This window comes from Zeugodacus cucurbitae, chromosome 3, assembly GCF_028554725.1.
Source record: "Zeugodacus cucurbitae isolate PBARC_wt_2022May chromosome 3, idZeuCucr1.2, whole genome shotgun sequence".
In the NCBI taxonomy this organism is placed as follows: Eukaryota; Metazoa; Arthropoda; class Insecta; order Diptera; family Tephritidae; genus Zeugodacus; species Zeugodacus cucurbitae.
In genome coordinates, this window is record NC_071668.1 from 73499290 (window position 1) to 73523229 (window position 23940).

Below are 23940 nucleotides of genomic sequence, written 5' to 3' on the forward strand. Positions count from 1 at the left end.
GAAAGGATTATAATTAGATTATTAATTATTATATTTAGACCAGCACTTACAAGATCGAAAATAGATTTTAACCCACAATGAACGTAGTATTTAACAAATATGTTACACGCAACATGAGATCATGGAGCATAAATTATATAAATACTGGCACCTTTATTATAGCATTTTCGCACACGAGCTAATTGATCAATTAACCGGCATTTTCTCGATAAAAGCGATTGATGATTCAGATTGACTTATCATACAAAATAAAAATCTCATTTTTATACCCTCGCAACATGTTGCACAGAGTATTATAGTTTTGTTCACATAACGGTTGTTTGTGTCACCAAGAAATAAAAGAGTTAGATATGGGGTTATATATATTATATATAAATGAACAGGATGACGAGTGGAGTTGAAATCCGGATGTTTGTCCGTCTGTCCGTGCAAGCTGTAAATTGACTAAAAATTAAGATATTTTGATGAAACTTGGAACACATCTTCCTTGGCACCTTGAAATGGGCAAAATCAGTCCACTGCCACGCCCACAAAATGGCGAAAAGAGAAAACCTATACCGGTTTTTAGGCTTTGTTTTGTATATAGCTTGCAAACCAATAAAGCTATATAAACCAAACTTTATGCAGTCGTTTCTTTTAGCCGTTTCCTTATACAGTCTAAAAATGAAATCGGCCATCATTCACGCCCACCTCCCATATAAAGGTTAGGTTGAAAATGACTAAAAGTGGGTTAACTTAATAACGAGAAGCGTCAGAAATACCAAATTTTACAGAAGAAATCAGAAGGAGGCTGCACTGATATTTTTTTTTTTACAAAATGGAAAATGGGCGTAGCGTCGCCCACTTATGGGTCAAAAACCATATCTCAGGAACTACTCGACAGTTTTGGTGGAATATGGGCCCCTGATATCGAGCATGAAGAACTCAGTGCCTAAGGGTAATTTTTTACCGAAAATATGGTTAAATCTCTAAGATATTTTAATGTAATTCATTCCCTCTGAATTTTTTTCTTATAACCGTTTGTCTCTGTACCCAAAAATGCTTCAAATTTGGCAATAACTTCCCCCAGATCCCATATACCTTATTAATATAAAATTAAGTGAACGTATAGTCTTCAATTTATTATATCTTGGTGGTGAAAGCGAGTGAAATCGGTTCAGGAATTACCTCAGTCCCCATATACTATTTATGATGATTTTCGTTATTCTATTGGATTTTATGCCATTAAATGAGTCAAATTGTGTTATCTTTATAAAATTATATTAAAACATTGCGAGAATATAAAATGTTCGGTTGCAGCGGAACTTAGCCTTTCCGTGTTTTACATTACTTTTTATTCGATTAACCAAGTTGAAATTCACTACAACCCTGCAAAAAATAAGGATTTGTATTTACATATACATTCTTTGTCTGCGAGTTGTTATTCACGCTGCTCGACGGTACATGTCGCTGCTGGATATAAATAAGCCTATTACTTCTACTTAAAATGTTCCTAACTATCGTTCATGCTTTCAACAGATGTGAGTACAACTACCAGAGCCTCGATTTGTTGCATTAATTTTCACTTATAGTAAAGTCTTTGGACGAAAAACACACCTATAGAATATATTACAAGAGCAAGATCTTAGTATGTAGTTCTGTGTTCAGGGTACCTCTAGATACGTTCTAGATCTGCTTTACCTTTCCTAAAAATACAGTATGCGATATGATATGCATTTTGTGATCTTGAAAAGCTATTTTGATACCGCAAAATATGAGTTCTGACGACAATGGAGACTACGTAACCAAAATAGATCTAAATTTATCTCACTCTATATACATTTATCCTAGAAATATTCCTTAAAACTATTTTGGTTAATGTTTTCTGCCGCTACATCAACACAAACTACAAAAACAATCGAAAAACCAAGAGCTCCAACTTCCATAAAACACAATATTATTTCATAAGCGCACATTCCTTCAAGTGTATGCGAACAAAAATATAAGTGTTAAAAGATTAAGTAAGAAGTGCAAAGAAGTACAACAAATGTACACAAAAGAAAAGGCAGTCGAAGAAACTAAAATATGAATGCAAACACACAGCTAGTGTTCGAGTATATAGCACAATCAGAGAAAGTAAGTGGAGTGAATGAGTGAATAAACTTGTTGTCGAGAGTGTGGTGTGTGAGTGATGGCGCAAGGAAAACAAGTTGAAGGCTTCGTCAAGTAAGTGAATTAAAAGAAGATGATGGGCGAGGCGAGTGCATATATGAAAACACATAAATATGAAAGTATGAGTGTATATATATGTATTTATGTTATGTATGAGTATATATATTTAAGTGAGCCAAAAAGCAGCTAAGGAAGTTTCGAGAAGAATGTAAAGAGGAAGATAGTTACTAAAGAAGTTGTTACACCGGCAACGAGTGAATGCAAGCAAACAATAGCTCAAGCACACATGTATGAATATATGAAGATACTGCTGATCTGCTTAAGCAGATTCTCTACGATATACAAAAGTATACTACAGTTATACAGAAGCTGCGCGCTGAAAGCAGTTTATGTCTGCTTGTTTGCTGCAGTGTTGATTTTTATGCAGCTCTTTTTTTCCTGTTGAGCTTTTGTTATTGTTGGCGGTATAAGTGATTGTATTGTATTGTTATATTTGGCTGCTCTGCTGCTTTTCCCGCCGCTGCTTACATTGGAATGTGAAGTGTGAAATAAGCGGTGGGTTTGCCGCTGTTGGCTGGCGTGCCTGATGACGGCGTGTCGGTGAAAGTAAATAATAAGAATATTTACGGAAGTGAGCGGAAGTGTATAATGTACATATGTGTATACAAAAGTTACCGAATTTGTAAGCAACAACTGCATGTCTCACCGAGGCAAGAAAACTTTATGAAGACAACATCCGTTGAAATTGTGTTTGCTTATATGCTACGCCATGTTATTGTTATTTTTATACAAAAGCAGCGAGACGACTGTGTTGCTGAAAAATGCTTTGATTTCGCTTGCCGCATGTTAAGCGTAATGACGTCGCAAATATGTCACATGCACTCCTGTATAATACTACGACAATGACGGAGGCAACGTCTTATTCATGAATTTCCCTTTTACATGTGCGAAACAGGAGTAAGTCGTTTTTTATTGTCTGCAATCTACTTTGTTCGCTTGTTCGTTTGCTCTTTACATATTCACAGACACACATTTGTGGATGCTTCATTATTTACTTTGCTTTGCTTCCTGTATTCATATTAAACGATTTGCTTACCTTTCGGTTTAATTATTTGCATTTTTTCTTTCATTTTTATTACAACTTGCTAAGACAGTCATGTTTATGAACCAATAGAAGTGACAATGGTTGCTGGCGACTCCATTTAGCTTGCAACTTTCTATGAAATCTTTCATGTTTTGAATACATATGTGTATGGACTTTCGCTTGATTAATCGCAGACATTACCCATTCTTTATAGATGAGGGGTGACTTTTTAAATTACTAACTGTTTTCATTTACTAATACCGTTACTTATACATATGTGTGGATGAATATTAATTTTTCGCATTATTTTCCTATATAGGAGTAAATATTTTTTATTGCAAATATCTCTCATCTTTGAAACTATTGCTAATGTTTGACTAAGAGTATAACTAAAATATGTAAAAAATAAAAATAAAACGATTGTTTTCATTCTTTTTAAATGAAATTATTTCTCTCATGTTCAAAAAGTGAAAGCATGTAATCTTAAAAGACCGTATGGAAGACAGCTCACAGTATCATATATATCTGAGAAAAGAAATTATAATAATAAAGGGTCTTAATAAGGAAGCTGTAGTTAGATTGATACTATCATGATTATATTAGGAACTCCCCAAGAACTCGGAGAGTCATTTTTCACAAGCAACTTTTGAGTTCAACTTTACAACACCAAGGGCGTTCGCCTTGGACAGGAACAGGTGGTAAGCACTTGGCGCTATGTTCGAGTCATATGGTGGATGCAATAAAACCTCCCATTCGAGCTACCGTAGCTTCTGACGAGTCATCAACGAAGGGTGTGGTCTGGTGTTGTCCTGGTGAAACACTACACCTTTCCTGTTGGCCAGTGCTGCTGGTCGATCACCTGCTTCAAGCGGTCCAGTTGTTCGCAGTAGATGATAGAATTAAGCGTCTGGCCATATGGGAGCAGCTCATTGTGGATGATTCCCTTTCAATCCCAACAAACACACAGCAAAACCTTCCTGGCTGTCAATCTCGGCTTGGCCACTGTTTGAGACGATTCACTGACCTTCGATCACGACCATTTTCGCTTGATATTGCTTGATCCATTTTTAGTCGCCAATCACCATCCACTTCTAAAATGGGTCGAGTTCGTTCCGTTTCAGCAGCATATCGCAGGCGTTGATTCGGTCCAGAAGGTTTTTTTGGGTTAAATCATACCGCACACAAACATCAAACTTTTTTGTATATCTTGCCTTCTGCAGATGGTTTAAAATGGTTTGGTGACTAACTCCCATCTCATGCCGGTCTAACTCGATGTTTTCCATGATTTGATCGGTATTCGTCGCCACAGGTCTTCCGCCAGCTGGCTTATCCATGGTGTCGTTTTCACCCGCTCTGAAGTCAAACTGAACCTTGTGCGTTGGTGTTTAAGGTACCGTTACCAATATGAAACCAAATAAATCGTTTGTGATCGGATGAACCTGGAGAGGTAAGAGTGCGAAATTAGAGGCACACCACGCATAAAGCTTTACTGAAACTTGAAGGAGGCTCCATTATGGTGTGGGCATGCATGACGTCCAATGTTTTTGATAGGTTGGCGAGAAGTGAAGAACGCTTGAGATTATGCGCAGTCATTTGCTTGACACTTTAGGTGACTTAGCTGCAAATGGGTCAGACATCATCTTCCAGGCAACTCGCAAATGGCTCCAGATCAATAATATTAGTACGCTAGATTGGTCTCCACAATCTCTGTACCTAAACGCTATTGAGGGGTATATTAAAAAATGGGTCGCAGACGAAGTCGGTACATGGAGCGAATTATGGTCTAAGGTGCAGTTTATATTTTAGAAACATTCGCAAATTTATGTAGTAGTATGGCAAGAAGAATGAAAGCCGTTATAGACTCTAAAAATGGTTATACGAAGTACCAATATTATTTTTTATCCTTGTTTGCAATAAGTCACAAAATTGATCACACTGACATAATTTACATTTATTTTCATTATTGGTTTATTTATTGTTGTTTGAAGAAATATTACTTATGTTTAAATCTTCGTATTAAGAGAAAAACTATTTAAAAAACATCAAAACATTTATGAGCTTTTTATCATCGATTGGGTACCTATCGATAGCGTGATCATTTTTGAGAGACACAGTATTGAAATTTAGTTTTTGTTGTTGGGGAGATTAGGATAATTGAAGTCAACATAAAACTACATTCAAACAGAACACAAATTAACCGCTTAAAACAATATTTTTGGGTCAATTATTTGAAAATATCGTGGGTACAACGCTGCGTATGAGTAACATTTATAACTTCATATGCAACTAAACACACAAATAGCTGAAAACTACGCCAAAAAATGCTATTATTCAATTAACTAATCACATTTGAATATCTTCAATCATTGAAAAGTAATTTATTTAATTAAATAAATCAAGTTTGTGCTTTATGTTAAACTCTACGCCTTTGTTTTCGAGTGATTTCTGTAGATAATTTATTTCGAATGGGCGTAACCGCAACTGTTTGAATAATAAAAAAATTTAATTACGAGCGAGAACTAAGGAAAAGCAACAAACAAAATATAAAAAAATAAAGAAATAAAAAAGTACAACTCAGGAAGGAAAGCTTAGTACAAATGCAATACTGCTTAATTAAAAATAGTCAAGTGCAGGAGGGGCTGAAGCAACAAACAAAAAGCTACTATGGGATAATAAAGAAATGGAAGAAATAAAAGATGCAGCCGCTCAGCCGTACTGCCAAATGAGAGGCTAAGCAAATAAGTAAAGAGGTTAGAAAGGAAAAGTTAGTGAGCAGTGGCTTGGATGGCTACTATTTGTTTATGACAGTCTATTTAGCTATCCTTTGTCACTTTTACTTTCAATGCGCCAGATTTGCTTCTTTTTTACTTTGTTTGCTCTTCCTTTGTTTTTTCTTTGACTTCTTTTGCATTTTGTTTTTGCCTTCACGCTTTGTGATTTACCCCTTTTTGGCGCACTTTGGAATCAGTTAACGCTCTCTGAGTAAAAGCGCTTGACATTGAAGCTGGTCAACGCTGCGGAAAGTGTTTACTGGCAATTGCTGCGCTTAGTTAATTTTCTATCTGATTTTTGTGCGTACTGCTTTTTGCTTCGCCTTTTTCTATTCCCTGAATTGTATTGTATACGCTAGCTTTGTGGTTGTTTTTCTCTTGAGAGGAAATGGTTAGACAAGTTAATGGCGGCAATGTGTTTTTTGTTTCGGCGCTTGTTTGGCTGCTTTGATATTTTTTGTGAAACTTTTTTATTCATTTGTGGTACTTCGTTCACTGAAAGTCATCCTGAGTTCTTTCAAAGATCTTTTTTTTTTTCATTTTTTGCTGCTTCTTACCTTACACGTGTAGATGCCCTCATCCATGCGGCTGGCTTTTGTGATGCCCAAAATGGCAGTGAATGTATCTTTAGTTTCCGGTGGTAAAACGGTGGTCCAGATTTCTCTGTATAAAAAAAAGAAGTGAAGTAAAAGTGAGTGTGGTTAGGGAGATTTTTTTATATAAGATTTTTTATTTAAGATATTTTTAGTATTAAAGTTGCTTTCAATCGTAAAGCAATCATAGCAAAGTGAGTCATTTAAGCATTGACATACATCGTCTTTGACCTACAAATTAAATACATCAGTCTGCAGTAACTAGCTAAATATATATTTTTTAACTGAATACACTACACTTCTATATCTTCAGTATGACATTAATATATTTATATACACAAATAGCCATATAGCTGTGCATCTGTGACCTGTTTATAATACTGATAGTCACACACTGATTCACCCGCCTTCATTTTCTCATAATCGCAACTACAAGCGCCATAGCATCAATTAACATTTGTGGCACAAGTTCTTTAATTTTTTTTAATTTTTTTCTCTCTTTGCGCAGGTGAAAATGATGCCAAAGTGCACTTGAACTTCCTGCTGGAATTTCGTGTTCATATCATTTGCTTGCTAAGCAGCGAATTAACATAGATTTTGCATAGATATCACAGCACAATTTACATAAGTATGCATGCAGCTGTGTATATATATTTCTTTCTTTACATATATATTTCACATTGTGGTATACTAGCACCAACTGGTAATAATTATGCGGTATGGCTCATGAATGTTGAAGTGTATGTATGAAGATGTCGCGTATACTGAATACCCTGTTGGAAAAATTGATAGTATGAAAGTAAAAATTTAGAAAAAAAAAATATTTCATCCCAAGGAAATATGTTGAAAATATTCAATATACTTTCCAGATACTTCTGATATTAAATACTTCATATTCTACGGGAATTTATAATTTATATAAATACACATATTTCATTTTTAATGATTTTTCACTGAGATGACAAGTCTAATTCATCTCCAACTGTCATTCATTCTTATAATTTTCAGTATTTTTTAGTCAATTTCTGTAATAAAATATAATTTTTTTATACAGAGTTTCGATTTTCCCACTGGGTATCTTTGCCACAGCTGTCACATATACTTCAATGCAAGTAAACCCCCATTTAATGCACAAGTTCATTAGTATGCACTAACATATTGCAAATTGATGTGTCAAGCGGGGGTTTCACATACTGCTGCAGATTTCTAATACAATTTTGTGGAACGCTGATGCAGCAGCCACAGATTTATTGCAGACTTTACAAGCTTACATTGTAAAAAAAAAATCATATCATTAATAATCATATGCAAATTTGTAGTCACAATGTCAGACACACATGCTTACATACATATACATATACATACAGATACATAACTTCATATATTCAGTCAAGATTAATGCATTAATAAGCTGATGAGGAGCAATTGTTGATTATAATTATGAGACTCGAGGAAATTATTTGTCAAATGAGCTTTCATGGTTTTCCGAAATAAATAAAAGCTTTTTTGCTCTCATGTTATCAATATTATACCAAAAACTTCAAAGAATTTACATTTCAAGTGAAAATAATATTTATGGCAGTTTTTCATATTTTATATTTTATAATTTTATCGCATGCTATTTTAATAATTTATCTCATGCAATTTTTTTTGAAAGCTCCAAAAGTTATGCGTAATAAATGTGATCAAAAATATGAACCCTACGAATAAATAAAAATAAAAAAAAAATATTTTATTAATTCTATTTTTATAGTGACTCAAACGCCGTAGATTTGAACACGAAAAAAATAATATTCTTAAAATGGCATAGCATCAACAGTAGTGCTGAAGAAAATATTTATATTATATTAATTACATATGTATGCATATACCAAATCTTCTCAGCAGACTGAACAATTTATTTAATATTTTATTTTTGGTTGAAAATTTATGTTATTTACTAAATTCTTGACTTTCAATATACAACATGATCTGACAGTGCTGTCATTTGAATGGGAATGAATTATTAAGACTGTAAACATGTCTGTCAATGGGCATATATACATGTATAGAGTACACGCATAGAAATATTAATAGCATATAATATGTAAGTAAGTAAATATTCTTCAGCATATTTCTGTATAATAGATTTGTCAAATGCATTCACCGTATCATATATTTTTTTGCTGCTGAGCTCAGAGTTCAAGTGGCACTCAAGTTCGTTTTATTGACGAGCGTAAATATCATCATGCAAGTACTATGTATATTGCATGCTATAAAATATGCACATACATATGGATACAAGTGGATTTAAGAAAACCAAATCAGTCAGGTGAAATATTTATTTTTAAATAGTACAAATACTCGCATGTGTCCTTACGAAAGATTGCTTTAGCGAGAGGGTTAAGTTAATGCTTGTTTATTATTATATTTGTATGAAATTAGGGTAGTTCATTTGAACGCTGAGAGAGACTTTAAAAGAATCTAATATGTTAGGTTAGGTAAAGCTGGTAGGCCAATAAACCACACATCGACCGATTTTGGTCCTTCGCGATACCAGATGGTGTTCCGTCACGTAGTCAATGTGAAATAATCAGCCTTTAAGGTGCCTGCGCTTGACGCCAATTTCAAAAGGTGATGTGGTTTCACTAACGACATCTCTTCCAGTTTATCGTACTGTGAAGCCCCCAACAAACTAATAAATTTTACAATAAAAAATCGGCATTTTCCAAGATATTATGGGCGGATCTGATTTGAAGTAGTAACAGCTGAGATTGAGAGTTCGTCACATAAGAAATTCGGTACCACGAATAAGAAATAAAGTTCGTGTTCGTTACTTGACAAGCCTAAAGAGTTAGACCAATGGATTTTGACCTTCTTTCTATTGAATTAATAGTTTGGTGTTTTAAAGCAGTAGTCTGCTTTAGAAGCCGAGACGATAGTGTACTATATTTAAGGCTTAAAAAGCAATATTTATTATTAAAAAATATTGAAATTTTAGCAAAGTTATAAGTATTTTTCTGGAGCGCCTTGTAAATCGGTGCCGGTGATGGAGGTCTTGCGATGCATCTGAAACAGTCGAACCAATTTTTTTTTTTTTAATTTTTATAAGTTTCTTTTCTTTATGAACTAAAAAAATACCGAAGAAGTTATAAAATTCCATTTTTTTGAAGTTTGAAAAAAAAAATCACTTTTTTAAGAAAAAAAATTGACTTTAAGTTGCAAAACAAGTAGTTTAAATAATACTTTTGTCCAACTTGTTTAGTTCAAATAGAAGATAATTTAATACTGAAGCTAGATCACTTTGGTTTTTTTTCGATCGGACATATATTCCTTTTGCTATCGCCGGCACCGTTTTCTAACACTCGTGAAAATGAAAACTCGAGAAAACGCGCTTTAAAAGTCTGCCTGAGCATTCGCACCTGCTCAACGCTCGGCCACTAAAACTGCTCTAGCTTCGAAAATATGTTGAATTGGCTTCTGGAATTTTAAAGACATATTCTGGGATAGTTTTGGAAGAGATTTAAAACAGAACAAAACAAATCGATTTTTTGAAGCCTGTAAAGCAGACTACTGCCTTAAAACTTCTGTAGAATGGAGCAGACATTTTGTACACAATTTTGTATGAAGAGAGAAATTTGATTTACATATTTTCTGTTGTTGAAGAAATTTTCTCCTGTTTAAAGATTCTAAATCTAACCCGAATAAATAATATGATAACATATGAGAAATATCGTATTCTTAATCAGTAATAACACTGGTATAAAAGATCATATTTTCACTATTTGGAAACTTAGTTAAAATTGCATGAGACTTAGGAGTTTTGTGCAGAAACTGCTTAAGATTATTGGGATATGAAAAAATACCCTATAAAAATGTTTTTATTAAAAACGGCTGCATACAGTATCTAGCATATGACAAGCTGTCTCTGCTGATGACTAGTAGCATTCTTAACCTTTCTATTAACCTTTTTAATAAATATATCATTCTACCAGCATTTTATATATATGTTATGCATAAATAAACACATCCATAATATTTATATACAACTAAAGTTGATTTTTATTAAGTTATTAAATACGCATAAAATACACACAAACACACTCACGCGCCCGCATTGTGTAAATAATAGAAATTTTATATGAATATTAATATTGAGTGTGCATTAAATGTTTACGCACTCAACGGCACTGGCTTTCTTTATAAATATTTATATTGTGAAAGCAGTAGTCAACTTACAGCTGCTGCGAATGAGATTTTTATAACAACAACCTGTATATTTGTATGTATATTATTGGAGAAATGTGTGTGTTATACTGTAGTTATGTCTAAAGAGCGAGCATATTTTAAACGCTGAACGTGAATGTTATAATAATTTATGAATATATGACATTTATTTTATTTTGCATTCACAATCTGGCAGTGATTTTGAGTTATGAGCTCAAGTACGAGTACATACATATGTACGTATGGGTGTATATAAGAGGGTGTTTGTGCAACTGCAGCTCAAGATTTCATGCGCAGACAATTTTATAGCAATTGCTGTAGTATTTATGTGCAGTTATTTATATATTTTTCTTAGTGCGCACTAACACTGATGCACCTGTATATGCATGCGTGTGTGTGGGTGTGTGCAAAGCAATCAGGGTCATGTTCTTATGATTTATGACAGGTAATTTGTATGCAGCTTTAACATGTGACTAAATAAATGTTTTTCTATTTATTAAAGCTGCTCATATGCACAATAAAGCGCTTAGCTGCTTGAGCTGACTTGAACTTATGCTTTGCTTGATACGGTTGCTGGAGTTTGGCGCTTGCTGTGACTTTGACTTAAGTATTTGCAGGTGAAGTTTAATATTTGCAGATACTTAATAATAATAATATTTTATGCAGCTTTATTGCTGTTGTGTGCATCTCTTTGTGGACATATTTCTTAAAAAAATATAGAAAAAATTTTGAATAAAAAAACAAAAAACAAAAAAAAAAAAATAAAATTTAATTTTTTTAAATTATTTTTTTTTCTAATAAAAAAAATAGTGTATTTTTATACTCTTGCCGCAAAGTTGCTAGCAACAAAGTTGCTAAGCGAGTATTATAACGGGTGATTTTTTTGAGGTTAGGATTTTCATGCATTAGTATTTGACAGATCACGTGGGATTTCAGACATGGTGTCAAAGAGAAAGATGCTCAGTATGCTTTGACATTTCATCATGAATAGACTTACTAACGAGCAACGCTTGCAAATCATTGAATTTTATTACCAAAATCAGTGTTCGGTTCGAAATGTGAAATCCGCTTTTTTATCGACAAATTTTGTTCAGCGATGAGGCTCATTTCTGGTTGAATGGCTACGTAAATAAGCAAAATTGCCGCATTTGGGGTGAAGAGCAACCAGAAGCCGTTCAAGAACTGCCCATGCATCCCGAAAAATGCACTGTTTGGTGTGGTTTGGTGTGGTTACGTTACGGTGAATGGCGATCGCTATCGTTCGATGCTAACAAACTTTTTGTTGCCAAAAATGGAAGAACTGAACTTGGTTGACATGTGGTTTCAACAAGATGGCGCTACATGCCACACAGCTCGCGATTCTATGGCCATTTTGAGGGAAAACTTCGGAGAACAATTCATCTCAAGAAATGGACCCGTAAGTTGGCCACCAAGATCATGCGATTTAACGCCTTTAGACTATTTTTTGTGGGGCTACGTCAAGTCTAAAGTCTACAGAAATAAGCCAGCAACTATTCCAGCTTTGGAAGACAACATTTCCGAAGAAATTCGGGCTATTCCGGCCGAAATGCTCGAAAAAGTTGCCCAAAATTGGACTTTCCGAATGGACCACCTAAGACGCAGCCGCGGTCAACATTTAAATGAAATTATCTTCAAAAAGTAAATGTCATGAACCAATCTAACGTTTCAAATAAAGAACCGATGAGATTTTGCAAATTTTATGCGTTTTTTTTTTTTTTAAAGTTATCAAGCTCTTAAAAAATCACCCTTTAGTTTTGTTCACATAACAAACATGTTTGTAACACTCAAAACATGCTTATGACTTAGATATAGGGTTATATATACCAAAGTGATCAGGGCGACGAAACGAGTCAAAATCCGGATATCTGTCTGTCCGTCCGTCCGTCTGAGCAAGCTGTAACTTGAGTAAAAATTAAGATATCTTGATGAAACTTGGCACACTTTTTTCTTGGCATCATAGGAAGGTTGCTTTCGGACAGAATCGGACCACTGCCACGCCCACAAAATGGCGAAAACCGAAAACACATAAAGTGGCATAACTAAGCCATAAATAAAGCTATGGAAATAAATTTGGCATGAAGGATCGCACTATGAAGTGCCATATTGGGATGTAATTTTTTGGGGAAGTGGGCGTGGCCTCGCCCCCAAATAGGTTTTTTGCACATATCTCGCAACCTAATACAGCTATATAATCCAAACTTTCTGCAGTCGTGTTTTTAGCTACTTGTTCATACAGTCCAAAAATGAAAGAAATCTGATAATAACCACGCTCACCTCCCATACAAAGGTTAGGTTAAAAATTACTAAAAGTGCGTTAACTCACTACGAAAAAGAAGCTGCACTCGGATGTTTTTACAAAATGGAAAATGGGCTCCCACTTATGGGTCAAAAACCATATCTGAGGAACTACTCGACAGATTTCAATGAAATTCGGTATGTAACACTTTCTTGACACCCTGATAACACGTGTGAAAAACGGATGAAATCGGTTAACAACCACGACTACCTTCCATATAACTCAATTTTGAATTCCATCTTATTCCTTCACTTTATAATGTATACACAAGGAACCAATGAAGATAGCGGAATAGATTTTTCCACAAATGGTACATATCATCTCTGGCTTCACTTGTGAAAAAATTGTCGAAAACGGACTATAACTTTTCAAAGCCCCAGATATCGAACAAGTTGAACTCAGCGCCTAAGGGTAATTTTTCACCGAAAATATCGGTAAATTTCTCAGTTATCTCAATTTATTTCAGAGGAAATCATTTTCTTCTAATAGTGTGTCTCTGTATCAGAAATGGTTAAAATCAGGTCATAACTTCCCCCAGCTCTCATATACCTAACTATAGGATTTTCAAATTGGGTCAAATTGTGTGTTATCTTAAATAAAAAATATAAAATGTTCGGTTGCACCCGAACTTATCCTCTCCTTACTTGTTTTAAATATTTTTCATAAAAACATCAAACAAAAACATTTCTAAATAAAAAACTGAATAAAAATATTTTTTATATAATGTTTTTTTTTCTTATTTTACAAAATTTTTTTACTATTTTAATTTTACTAAACCAGTAACAAAATATTTTAATATAAAAAAAAATTTAATTGAATAAAATATTTTAAAATTAAAAATTTTAATAAAAATATTTTTCTTTCTAATTTTTTTCTCATGTAAAAAAATTAACCTCTTTAGCTCAAATTACTTTGAACCCATATTAACCTTATTAACCGCAAATTGTATGACCACAATAAATATACGCTACAATTTTCCTACATTATCGCACATCAACATTTCATAAATCTTAGAAAATCCATCATCACCAACAAAAAAGACCACAAAATAAGCAAGCACCAACCAATTTCTTTTTCTAGGGCATCATTCAAAAGCTTTCACCATAACCTAACAGCACAAAAGGTTTATTATGAGCAAGCAAAATTATCGAATTCATGAAAATGATTTTGATTTATGCAAATCGATAGCATGCGCCCGAAAATATGCAATTTCCTGTGTAATGATAATCGAACGGAGCAGCAAGAAGAAAAATTTGCAAAATGTATTTATGCAAACACGCGCAGCAAGCGAGCAGCAGGCCAAAACATATAGCATTGTAAACTACTCAACAAACGCAACAACAACAAAAACTTATAGGGTGCGCTACTTGAACGACGCTTTATTGTGTCACCGCGGCAACACTACGCCATTGTTTACATGTCGTACACAAAATCAAGGCACACAAAATCACATTAGCACAATTTTGCAACAATATACAATTTGTTGGCACGCTCATATATACATATGCAGAGATGTCCCTATGAGGTTATGTATGGCATGGTGTGCGCTGGCTGTTCGTTATTCTTACAATTTATGCAAAAATAGTGTAGTTTGTCATGGTTGACAGCCTTGTAACCCAGTCATGGATTGTTGTAATATCATATTGATAAATTTTTTGTCCTAGGTGTATTGTATATGTAGTAGGAATATGTTTCTACTAAGGGTATTCACTATATCGCATGTTTGATGAAATTTGAAGCATACCTTTAGGAGGATTTCACTTTACAGAAACTGTGGGAATTCGCTGTAATGAAATCAATATCGATTATGAATGAAATCAACAATTTTTGATGCTCTATGTGACCTTTTTTGGGATAATTTGTAATCAAACAAAGCAATTTGGACTTACCTAGTTAGACCGTCTTCAGAACTAATTTTATTATTTTTAAAATTCTATTATTTTATAAATTTCCATGAGGAAAATCTAGGAGTTATCAAATCTGGTTTCATTCTAAAAAATCATTCAAATCTCCCAGCGAAGCTAAGCAAAGCTTAAAGGCCAAATGAATTTAAGATAGGACCCTTCACATTCATATACTCGTATATATATATATCTATATGCATATTTTCTGGTTTCCAGACTGGCTAGGATGCTGTACCAAGGTTGTTAAGTACCCAACCATTATTCTTCTCGATGTCACAGTCTTTCCTACTATTGGAGATAAAATGAAAATTATATTATTCCAAATATTTCTGTCTAATTATCACCCAGATCAAAACCGGGGACTCTGCATTGCTTTTCATTGCTTTTGGCTTAGTAATAATTCTTGCTCAAGCTTTTGATAGAACGCAGTTCTAGTGTAACTCATAAGAGCTCATCGGAAATGACAATCTCTTTCATTCCACTGAACTCTCCTCCAGCAGACCATTACTAATACACCCAGCCATTGGGGCTGCAAAGAGTGGCCTGGTGGACTATAGTGTCTGAAAGAAGTTAGCAGAATTAAAAGAAACCAATAATGGTTTTTGGATCCTAAACAAATGCATCTTCAGTTACACAAAGTGGCCGCAAACATCAAGTTTACCAGTTCGTAAAATGCCTTTCCCGTAAGTTTAGTAGATTGCCTGCCAAATGAATGCCCAAATGACTCCAAAAAGAAAAAAAGACACTCTTAACAACTACGCATCTTTGCATGGTACTCATACAAAAGGCCAACAACAACCACCCAATTTAAGACATCCACAGCAAAGTAAACTCAACTGTGCATAGTTATCGTTGATTACAACAAAACAAAAGTCAAAAAGAACAGCTTACACAAACAAGTACAGAAATGGGCGAAAACAAACGGAGACAGCAAAGCAATTGAATAACTTGCGAATGTTTATTGAAGCGACCGTACGGTTAAGGAGTGTAATGTGAAAATATCAGCTCCGCATGTGACCCGTTGTTGAGGGTTGACTATTTGCACAAATACGAATTTCGCAGACCTTTTGCAGTCGCAAAGCGCAGCGCAGCTATACCCTACAAAGACAAAACAAACTGTCGAAGCGGCCGTCAATGAAACAATGCGTACGTAATTGGTATTGACTGCCTACTTTTAGGCGTAGTAACGCACAAACGCTTTTAGATAGTATGCATGCATTAGTGTGGTAGTGTGTTAGATACTGAGTAACTAAATCGTGCTCTTTTGTCTTTTGTCTTTGTCTAAATGTTGTGCTCTTTTGTCTTTTGTCTTTTGTAGCATGCATTTAGGCTGATAACCTAGATATGCTAAAGTTTATGCTAACGATTTGACAAATGTGCGTTGCGTGCTGCGAAACTGAAAGTTAATCAAGCCTTTTTCTGCAATTGCTGGTTTGCCATCTCTAATACCATATTTTTCGAGGGTTAAGCGGCTGATTTTGTTTGATTATGCGTGTTTAGCAAAATTTATGTTAAAAGACAAATCAATTTATATGTTCGCGCACGTAAACCCAATTTGGCGTAAAATTATGTGATAATTCAAGGAGTAAATAGAAAAATATCTAGCCGAAAATTTTTCTTGTCTTTTTGGAGTGATTTGCAAGACCAAATACAATGCATTGCATACTTTTAGGTGTTTACCTTTAGGAAATCAATAATCTGGTGAAGAATTAAATATTTTTCGAATTTTTAAGTAAATTTCAATTTTAATTTTTTACATATACATATATATGTATGTTGATCCCTCTAGCCATAAACATAACCGAAACCTAAACCTAAAGCCAACTATGTATTAAGCCATTTTGTGTGAAAATTTATTATAAAATATTTTCATATATGCAAAGAATTTGCATAATTTTCACATAAATGCAGCACTTAAACCAACCCGAAAACTTGTAATGAGTGTTTTGTAGTATAATTTAGGGCACTTAGTGGCCACTAGAGCCACTTGAGTGCGAGCATGTGGTTATTGCTTCGTATGAAAATGATTTGTAAGCCAAATAAAGCAGCTTTGAAATTGTTGACCGTGTATATACACAGGCATATGTATATGTGTTAGAGTGAAGTTGTAATGGGTTTTAAAGTGAAAAACAGGAAAGAATGTAGTTAAAAATTTCGCTTTAATATTTATGCAATTTTCCCAACAATTTTGTATGAACAGCAGTATAACCTTCATAGTTAATTTAAATATAAACAATTTAAAATGAAATTACTAGAATTCTGTAGAATTTTTTAAATTATATGAACTTGCATTCAAAAGGTATGCTTTAAATATCCAGTGAACTCCACATACGAGTTATAGGACTAACTGGAATAGCTTTTAAAGCTTCACATTTTTTTTTAATCGACCAATATGATTTCCAAAGGCAAGTCAAATCGATACAAGAATAGTTGTGGACGTTCAGGTAACCAATAAGTTACCTGAAGCCTCTCCTCCTAGAAAAATGTAGACACTTTCTGGAAAGAGGATATACAAACAAATGTTCTATAATAGTATAATTTCTTCTGATCCATATTGATTACAGTTTTAACGTTTCAAGTTTATCTGAGACATAATTTTCGGTAGTCCTCAGCTATATTTTAGATAAAATACGAAGATGCTTAAGACCTTTCCAACAAAGATCGTTACTAAGTGTTCTGTTATAGATGTATCACATCCCGACCCCTAAATGCTGATATTTCTAGCGAAACATGTATATATATACATTAGGGTGGCCCTTATTTTCCAAAGTATTCCGATTCTCGATCGCACCCCCTAGAAATATGCGAATAGCCCAAAAACTAGTATATACAAAGTTTTGGGTCATCCAGAATCCAGAGAATCCAGAAACTTTTTTATCCTCCATACAACTAAGAGCCACCCTAATATACATATATCTCATGAAACAATTGTACGTGAAGTAAGATTCGAACTTTTCTGTCCACTTCGCTTTGAAAACCTGACTAGTGCATTAGGCCATAGATACCCAAATAAGTTTTCTAAAATTATCATATACATGATCTCTAACTTCCTGAATATTATTTCAAATTTTCTCAAAACAATTCTAAGCCTCGACTTAACTGCTTTGAGTACTTCTATAAGATTACTTCCAAATTATGACTTATCGAGGTGTTTCTAAATTTACTGAGAACTGATGTATAAGACGGTAACCAACAGAGCTTGTATGGAAGTCTCATTAACGTTGGGCTTTATGGTCGTTTGTAGGAACCAAAGATAACAAATATACCAAGCTTATATACTCGCAGGTATAGTCAGTTCTGTTATTTAACTTTTATGAACTATTCAGTCAGCCAGTCCTAACGGTCCTCATTTCAGCACTTTTCATCTGAAGCCAATTTTTGTGAAATATTGATGTTCTGTAAAATTCTTTAATTATATTCATATACTTCCTAAAGGCTAAGTTCTTTTTGAATATTACTCGAATTAGCTTAAATATCTATCAGACTTTACATAAAAAAAAATATTTTCCCGCAGCTTACAAAGTACAATATGTTATTTTATAATCTTTAATTCGAAAGAACAAAATCCGATGACTTTACTTTTAAAGCACATGATTTCTTTGAAAAACCCCAGAGTAAAAGAGCCACTGCTGCAGACAAAAGAAAATTAAGGTCACTCTCACTTTTATCATCTACTTTGTGGCCGAATGTTTATATGTATGTACTCATTTACTGTATTTTTACGTCCGTATATTTTTACAGCCCATTTACACGCCATAACTGGGTAGGTGGTACACGGTCAGAAGACCACGTTGACATAAATATTTTTTACTAGGCATCACCTAATTTAATAGCGAGAAATTTGTTAGCAGCTTGACAATAAAATGCAAAAAAAAATGAATGAATTCCCTCACACACATGCTGGAATGTGTATAAATCGTAAAGAATGTGCGCATCAGTTTATTAATGCAACGTTGAGGCGTTGGTACATGGAGCATACGAAAAAAAAGGCATAAGATACTAAAAACTGCATACAGCCGTGGAATGCTTCTTCACAGTCAAACCCATACTCACTGTTACACACCCTGTGATGGGCAATAAACTTGCTAATATTTGTAAGCGTCAAGGAGTAAACGACCTCGTCGTCAACAACAATTGCTCTGACGCAACAAATCGTAAAAAAAGCACATTCAGCATCAAAATATTGCATTTTGATATTTTTTTTCTTTTTGCTTGTGTCCGCCATCTTCTGCCGGCATGAGTTTGTATTCCAGACAACGAAGAGCAACCACAGCAGCCGCTCTGCGGAGTCTACTTACTTCGAATGCACTGTATCAACTGGACTTTTATCACAAGTATATATGTGAGCCTTTGTGGGTGCGTCATATTCTAAGAATGTCGCTTGCAATTGCCACACGCTTTATTATGTGCGTGCTCGTAAACAACATGCCACCACCATAACAGCCAGGTGGCGTATGTGTTAACAACAGTGCAGCCGTAAAAAATTATATACTGCACACACACAGTTCTATGCTCGCATAAAATTTGGGAGATAAGGCAGTCAGAATGTAGATGGCGCGCTCTGGCGAATATGATATTTTAGGTGATATTTTTTATATTTTCGACCAAAATTACAATATTATGCGGTTTATTGTTGTAGAAGGTAATTTTAGAGTTTTTTTTAATTTATGTGAAGTTTACGAGTGGATGATAAATAATGTGTTTTTATCGAGCAATTAGGGTAGGTGAGGAAGTTGTGGGTCATTCAGGCATGCTTGTCTAATGATAGACGAAATTTGTCAGCTTATTGATCCCAGAAATATTATAGACACTCTTATTTGATCCCTTCCAATTAGTTGCTCGATTTAAAATGAAAATTAAAAAAAAATATTGAATTATAAATATCCACTTTGTTATTTTCAATATAGATATCTGCTAAAAGTGTGGGTTTTTGCTTTACCAAAAATCGACTCAATCAGGTTACAGATGATAAACCTTTCTCAAATTAAGATCCTATTTCTAAGTGCATATTAGAGTTTCGTGAAAAGGAAATATTAAAAAAATAGGAAAATCAGAAAAATTAGTAGGCCATCTCTAATATCAATGGCATCCCCTTAGCTCTCAAATCAAATCAAAACTATTGAGTCGGTTCCAAAGAAGATATGAAAAGCCTCCGTACTATGGTAGCTGTTGGAATGGTTTTCAAGCATAATTTTTGTTCGCAATCATAATCAGCATTCAATTTGTCATGTTTTTAATGGAGTAAGAAATCGAATAAACAAAATCATATAAACATAGAATACCAATAGGTATGAGGTAATAGGTTAGGTTATGTTAGGTTCGGTTACGTTCGATGGCTGTTCCCATAGGAAACACACTTAGACTATTGAGTACTGTCCTTTGTTAAGCCAAACAATTAACGCCCTGGCTTAAATTTAAGAATCGACAAACCGCTTAGAACCTACCATAAATCTGCATAAGTTTTTTTTACTTTAATATCTGCTAATTCGCGAGTATGCACAAAAAAGTTATAATAGATCTCGCAAAGGCGGACATTCAAAGGCCAGTTAGAAATTATTTCCCTGCGGCATCTACTATACCTACCTATCTACATAGAACTCCGATGACTAGGGAAAGATATACCTTACTGAGGGCGAAGAATGCTCTTGACCTCTTGCGATATACTTTGGGTCAGAAGGATCCATCGACAAAACAAGTGCTAGTGACTGTCCAACGCTATCTACCTACCTAGAACTCCTATGACTAGAGGAAGATAGACCTTACTGAGTGCGTACAGTGCCCTTGGCTTCATGCGATATACTATGAGTCAGAAGGATCTAGCGACAGAACAAGTGCTAGTGATTGTTCAGCGCTTGCTCAGTTCAGCTGAGAACCATTCATCCAAAAAAAAAAATTTGCAAGAGGACAGTGGTGGTCCTCCTTGTTCCCATTACACTGTAGGTAAGACCGACGAGCTTAGTCTAGCAAGCTCATCAGCCCTGCAATTCCCGCTGTGGCCAGGCACCCAAACTAGTCTGATGGCTAAGTGATCCGATGCAACTGATAGCGAGGACTGGCATTCCTCCAACAGCCTGGAGCGCGCCGCTTTACTATCCGACCTCTGCAAGAGGTCATTTCACATTAAAATCACATTCCTACACTTTCTGGTGCTGGATAAGTTGGTTATTTTTATATAACTAATTTTCGAGGAGAGAGCAGAACTGAAAATCCCAGTTATTAATATTTAGTTACATTCACGAAACAAATATGTAAACAATTTCAATGTCTGTTATTCCTTCGAATAGTACCAGTAAATCCCAGATAGAAATTTGTAGGGGCAGCATTTGAAAATAGTTGAACCTTCCATAATATAATTCTTTTTCGCCAGCAATAACAACTCAAGCTTTGTTCTCGTGTTCTTAGAGGTTCTCTAAGCACCAATTTTTATTTATTTTTTTATTGATTTATTTTGTTATTAATTAGCACTAGATGTTATAATTTTAAGTTTTTTTCTTTTTGAGAGACCGATAGTATATTAGACTAGAAACTAAGACGTAAGTTAAGTATTTTTATAGCATCATTGTATTTCCGTTAAAGTAGTTGTAGTATATAGTACGTAATTAAGATTTCACTAAATAGAATATTTAAGTTAGATTACAGCGCTTGGCTGGTGTTAGCTACCTTAGTGCCACAGAGATATTTACTAGATTCATACAAGGGTGATTTAAAGAACACTGTGCATAGTTTAAGTTAAAGGTCGAGACTTTAAATTTTTTCTTTTTCCTTTCACGTTGAATTTCGCATTTGCGAAAAATTTAATACCACTAAACCATCACCGCCGCTGCTCACTAACACATCGCTTTATAATCTTGCTTGGTAATACACCGTTTTTTCGACCAAAATTCCTTGAAGCGCCGCTTGAAGTTACCACGCCATTTTGCGCCAGTGTAAGCGGCAGCAGCATGGGTTGCGTTTCATTTTGACTCGTCCGTGGAATCGAAACGCGCTTTCTTTGATTTATCACCAGCAGTATCGTGCTCCTCAGCCGACTCCGCATTCTCTGCGCCATTCTCAATCGCCTTTGCGTCTTTCTCCGTTTCAGTGGCAGTGGTGCCGAAGTAAGCGCCAGTCGGCTCGATATCCACCAAGCGCTCCAAGTCGTCCAACGGTGGTGGCGGTGGCACTATAATTGTCAGAATGCCATCGGTGGAACGTGTTGCCTTGGCCAAAGTGGCATCGTAATTCCGTGGCAATTTATATTTGCGCGTAAATTCACGTGTAATGCAGAATTTACTCTTCTCACCGCGATCGTCCTTTTGTTTGCCCGTCAAAATGACGGTGTCATTGTTGCGCACCTTCAAAACGAGTTCGTCATCACGGAAGTGATGCACATCGATGACAACCTTAAAGGTGCCCTTGCCATTGCTGTCCGGCTCATCGCCCGTCTCGATGGACGTACGACTGGCCAAACACGAGCGATGACACCACGGGCCATCGTCCGACCAGTGATGCATATGCCAGTCACGTGCGCACACATCCACATCGTAGTCGCGGTGTGCGAAGGTCGACTTCCAGCGACGCGATGTCGGACACCTGGCGTGATAGCTGAAACTATCGAAGGGCCAGCCCAGGCGTGTCGACGGCCAGTGCCAGAAGTGATCGTGCGGCCAATCCCAATCGTAGTCCCAATGTACGGGCATGTTGTCGTCTTCGTTTCGTTCAGTTGTTGTTATCGCACGTTTTACGCCTCGCTGCGCGTCGGCATTAACGTCGTCGTTATCGTGTTATTCTATCGTTGCCGATGTCGTTTCGTGCTGTTTTTTCGTTTTTGTTTTTAAGTTTCGCTTGTGTATTTGTGGTTGCCGTTATGCGGAGACAACCAGAATTTTTTGGATGTGCCACCAAAAAAAGTGTTGTCACCACCGCTCACGGCTCGTGCCAAGTTCGTACTGATTTGAGTGCGCGCTAAACAATTGGCAATGAAGCCTTCGCCTTCGCACAAACTATGCGCCGGAATTCGAGGTGAATTTCATGCCAAGCAAGCATTCATTATTCTACATTCTAGTTATCTACTTATGCAAAAATGTAACGTTGTTAGGTGAAGGGGTAAACTTGTTTGAGGTTGAGGCAGCACGAAACTTAAGTACCTACTGTTTACTAGTCAACGCTGATGCTAATTATGTCGTAACTAAGGCGAAAGTAAACAGCGATAAATCAGGTTGGTACTAGAAAAATTGAGTTTTACGTTGGAATTTGAGTTATATTAAGTCTCGGAGTTTGCATTTTAGAGTCGAGGTCGAAATTGAGTTCGATGTTGAGTTCAAAGTTGAAGTAGATATTGATACTTAAGCCAAAATGATTGATGATGGAGAATGTTTTTGAAGTTATATTTAATATTAAGGTAAAATTGGGTTTAGGGTTTAGGTCTGAGATTGAGGTTCATATTTAGATTGAGTGTGAGTTTGATATTGGTATTGAGATTGAGATCGAAATTAAGATTGTAGTTGAGATTGATATTGAGATTGTGATTGAGATTGAGATTGAAATTGATATTGAGTTTGAGATTGAAAATAAGATGGAGATTAATATTGAAATTAAGATAGAGATTGAGATTGAGTTTGAGGTTGAGGTTGAGGTTGAGGTTGAGGTTGAGGTTGAGGTTGAGGTTGAGGTTGAGGTTGAGGTTGAGGTTGAGGTTGAGGTTGAGGTTGAGGTTGAGGTTGAGGTTGAGGTTGAGGTTGAGGTTGAGGTTGAGGTTGAGGTTGAGATTGAGAAAGGGATGTGAGAGTGAGAATGTGTGTATGTGTGTATCAGTTGACGTTGAAAATTTTTGGGTAAACTTAGATTTTGGGGTTAATGTTGAATTTAAAGTTGAGTTTTATATTGATTATGAGGTTGATGGTCTCAGATTAGTGGAGTGTAAAAATTTTATTCA

At 35.2% G+C, this 23940-nt stretch overlaps 2 protein-coding genes across 2 annotated transcripts in view; both read right to left on the bottom strand.

Annotated features, from left to right (window-relative positions):
• LOC105215938 (uncharacterized) overlaps positions 1 to 23940 on the bottom strand; it is a 276247-nt gene that overhangs the window by 88853 nt on the left and 163454 nt on the right. The window contains exon 8 of the mRNA XM_054227988.1: positions 6564 to 6669. Within this exon, the coding sequence (XP_054083963.1) occupies positions 6564 to 6669 (106 nt within the window). The remainder of the gene's footprint in view (positions 1 to 6563; positions 6670 to 23940) is intronic.
• Positions 21419 to 23031, bottom strand: Hsp23_10 (heat shock protein 27). Its single transcript, XM_011192834.3, has one exon. It carries the CDS (start codon positions 22703 to 22705, stop codon positions 21980 to 21982), a length of 726 nt encoding a protein of 241 aa, XP_011191136.2. The 5' UTR covers positions 22706 to 23031; the 3' UTR covers positions 21419 to 21979.